At 48.5% G+C, this 3,932-nt stretch overlaps 2 protein-coding genes across 2 annotated transcripts in view; one reads left to right on the top strand and one right to left on the bottom strand.

The window, feature by feature from the left end:
• The window catches only part of PHALS_05106 (integrase core domain protein), a gene marked incomplete at both ends in the record, with an annotated part of 5,743 nt that extends 5,714 nt beyond the window's left edge, over positions 1–29 (top strand). The window contains one exon of the mRNA XM_024718773.1: positions 1–29. This exon is cut by the window's left edge and continues 731 nt beyond it. Within this exon, the coding sequence (XP_024584139.1) occupies positions 1–29 (29 nt within the window).
• A 3,529-nt stretch (positions 30–3,558) lies between these two features.
• PHALS_05105 (uncharacterized protein) lies at positions 3,559–3,876 on the bottom strand (the record flags this gene model as incomplete). The annotated part of the gene is made up of 2 exons (XM_024718772.1): positions 3,559–3,589; positions 3,671–3,876. 2 exons carry the CDS (start codon positions 3,874–3,876, stop codon positions 3,559–3,561), a joined length of 237 nt encoding a protein of 78 aa, XP_024584138.1.
• Positions 3,877–3,932: the final 56 nt, after the last annotated feature.

Below are 3,932 nucleotides of genomic sequence, written 5' to 3'. Positions count from 1 at the left end.
CATTAGTGCTGATTGACAGCTGCTTCTAATAATACACACTCTATGACAAGGGGTGATGCTCGGTAACTGAGTACCGCGTAGCGCGTGGTCAACGACAGGGTCGCATGACCAACAACACAGACGCGATGTCTACTCTCGACTGCGCACCGCCCCCGCCACGGGCGATGGATTACCTCGTCGAGGATTTTGAGGAAGCCGACTTCGAATCAGGTAATCTTTTTCCAGGATGGAAATATGAAGAGGGCGAGGTGATCCAGTGGAGCGACACGAGCCCTTTTCGAACCTTGCGCACGCCGTGTTCTTTCCCCGAGCTCTCAACTTCTGGGGGAAGTGGTGTCACTACCAATTCGACGAGAAGCAGCAGCTGGATGCTGTCCGCAGAGCAGATCTCATGCGCGCGCATCCACGATCGGTCCTTGACTATCGTGTAAAATACGGCTTCCGCTCGGCGGATCCCGCTACAGCAGTGAAGGACGCAATCACTCGATCGTTGGACGTCTACGTGATCGGCCACCATACAAGCTGACCTTGACGAACGAAAAGCTCTTCGAGATCGCTTCCTGGTTCCTCAAGAAATCTTGGCGGATACGTACCATACTCGACTTTGTGCTGAAAGAGGAGGCTCTCCTTACCCGCAATGCGAGCGATTCCTGTGGTGCTCACCCCTGGCAAAACCGCTGCAAATGACGAACAGCTCTTTGAACAATGGTTAGTGGCACCGTAAACTTTCCTCGATGTACAACTTGCAGTTGAGCCACAACGAGGTGGACGCTCGCGTGGAACGCCATCTTCGGCTTGTATTTGCAAAACTCAAGGCGCGTCGCCGACTTCCTTTGGATTGTCGTCCTGCGACTTATGAGTTGGCCCATCACCCTTCTGCGAGCTCTGAAATCTCTCTCACGTGTGAGTCTGCGGCCACAGCTGCCTAGAACCACAGCTTGAGCTCAGCTTATGGCCCTTCGGCTTACCTAACTATTGCTGAGCTGAGGAGTGCGGTGTACGGCGACGCGGAACGTCATGATCCCTCTGATCATAAGCGTCAACGACGTCTAAGCAGTCTTGCCGAAGTGGCACCTTCAACCCTGAATTCTTGGAGTTTGGGTTCCACCCTGTCGACGACGTCGACCCGCAAGACGTTCCACGTGATAGCGGACACCTCCATTCTCGTCGAGAAGAGTATGTGGCGGACGATGATAACGGGGACGAACGCCGTCCAATGTCTCGCGATGCTCATGAGCTCTTGCGGATGAGGTCCGTCTTGATCAGAACTCCGCTGACGTCAGGCTGGGGTCGCAGACCGCTGCGCGGAAGACCTAGAGAGTTTGGAGCATGTTGTGCACTGACTGCCTCAAGTTGAGGACTACCACGCTCTGTCGAAGAGGCTCCTGCTAATGAGCAGACGTTTGCGTCGCCTCATCTAAAGCTGGATTACTTGGCGCCGTTGGCGATAGAGATCGTTGTATTGCATGCTCAAACCTTTTGCTGTTCCGGCAAAGTAGCCAGCGATGCCGCCGCATTCAAAGAGGGTTTCACCCTTTGACACGTCTCACTCGTGCGCACATAAATTCTCGCCCATTTCTACAGCTTGGGCCACCCTTAATAGAGCTGTAGGTCTTTTCACGACTAAGATGACCACTGAGTGGGTCTCATAGAGGATACGTTTCTTCAAATTCTCGTTGTCAGGAACCTCAATTCGTGGCTTTCCGTCGAGTCGGTGCTATAATACAGCAGTACATCATTCAATGAATTTCGGTGCAGCCGCGACGACTGACAACGCATCAGGCAAAGCATTTTGCTTTCCTGGCTTATACTTCATTTTGAAATTCTGCTATGAAAGAGAGCCACCTGGCCATCTTCTGTAAAAGGTTAGGCGACTGTATCGCAGTGTATCATCTGTGTAGATTACGACCGGCTTGGAACCGAGCAGGAAAGCCGTTAACTCGATAAGTGCATACTTCATCGCAATTGACTTCTTGTCTTGAACTGGGACGTTTTTCTCTGCAGCCTTGAGCCGGCGAGATTCGAAGCGATCACCCAATCTCGCCCCCGGCGTCTATATGCAGCATTGCACAGCCGATGGCGAAGTCCGAAGCGTCACAGACGACACTGAAAGGACGATTAGGGTACGGCAACGGCAGTACTGGTGCATGAAGGAGACTGTCTTCGACCTCGTCAAAGTCTCCCAATGCTCCGTGTCCCAACACCATATCACATCCCTCTAAAGGAGATTCGACAATGGTCATCCCATTTCTGCGTAGTTATCGCTGTACTTGTGCAAGTAGTTGGCGCGGCTAAGCCACTTGCGCAAGTCCTTCTGGTCCCTTGGAATCGGCCAAGCCACAATGGCCTTGACCTTAGTGGGACCCGCTCGACGGCCACGCTTTTCGATGAAGCACCCTAAAAGGGCACTTGACTGCATTAGCGTACAGCTTATTCGTACGCATGCACTCGACTTCTTCTGCCGTCTTGAAAACGTCTACAGGCGCGCGTTGATCGCTTCAGGTCTTTGTTAAGCGAGGTGTTGCACGCCCTCAGGGTCAATCAGAGACATCAACTTTTTATGCCCGTCCTATATGCCCTGGAACAAATATGAGAACTGCTTCATCCTCACGGAGGGCTAGTGGTAACGACTCAGGTGTAGATTGACTACGAGTGAAACCAAGTGCAGCGGGGCTGCCGTAGCTCTTTGCTCAGAGGAAGCTAAGCTAAGGTCGGTGACACTCGTTCTATGCTTAGAACCAGTACGAGTGTAGCGAATCGCAATCCACTTACTCCAAGAGTAACTACAACCTTAACCCAAAGCTAATTAACTCTTCCGCTTAAAACGTAAACTTTATCTATCTTTTATTTGTGGCAAAGCCGCCAATATCAAAATCTATCTATATAGTAAAACCTAATTAAATGTAAAACTACAGCCGTTGTTTAAGTTTAGCCACACCATGGTGTATCACACCATATTTGGTCACCCACACCATAGTGTCATTACACCATCTTATGTGACTCAGACCATTGTGTCGTCACACCATCTTGTGTGACCCACACCCTTCATACCGATATAATTGCATGTCACTTTCATATTTCTCGAGATAGTAGATATACTATTTTTGCAAAGCTGCGTTGCTTTTACTTAAGTTACTTTTACTACTAAAACGACAGTTCTGTTATCTTAACATAACAATTCCGTAAAATACTTCACTATTGCAGCAAAAATAAGCTCAAAAACACGGGCTCTAGATGTGTTGTCAGAGTGTAGAGACATTTTTACAAGCACCACTCGAGCAGATGTTCACCACAGATGTTATTATATACAAAAACTCGTAGGTTTGCTCAACCTGCTGTTTTGTTTTGCTTTTTTTGAATTCTTATCTTTGACAAGTGGCATTCTCTCCCATCAAATTATACCATTCTAGCCACCTTTTCATTCGACATTGTAAATAGTTTTGCGAGGATGAAAAGATCGATTTCTTCCACGACATATCACGTACCTCCAGACCAAAAGCAACGATTCGAACGTCGAGCTCGACAACTATTGAGTGATACTCTTTACGAATATGATACTCATAGATCTGCTTGCTCAAAAGGATCAGATCTACTACACGACAAATGGCAATGGAAAGCAGTCAAGACACACGAAAATCTTCATGTGTATAAAGAGCGACAACCGACACACCCAGAATTGATTTCCTTACTAAGTCGACGAAGCAACACTTCAATTGGATCGATTTCCGACCATTCAGTCTCTTCAGTCAATGAACATCCACCAAAGCCAACAAACGCTGTAGCATTGGCAGCGTATACTCCTGAAATGACCCATATCTCGACTGTAGCTATTCCGGGTTCGTCGTCAATTGCATCAATACTTGTCACGGGACACATTAGTGGAAATCTTTACGACGCTATGTACGGAGCCATTGCTACTGATACAGCTGAGC

This window comes from Plasmopara halstedii, assembly GCF_900000015.1.
Source record: "Plasmopara halstedii genome assembly, contig: Scaffold_2881, whole genome shotgun sequence".
Classification (NCBI taxonomy): domain Eukaryota; phylum Oomycota; class Peronosporomycetes; order Peronosporales; family Peronosporaceae; genus Plasmopara; species Plasmopara halstedii.
The sequence above is the reverse complement of the archived record's forward strand: the minus strand, read 5'-3'. Positions and strand labels throughout refer to the sequence as shown.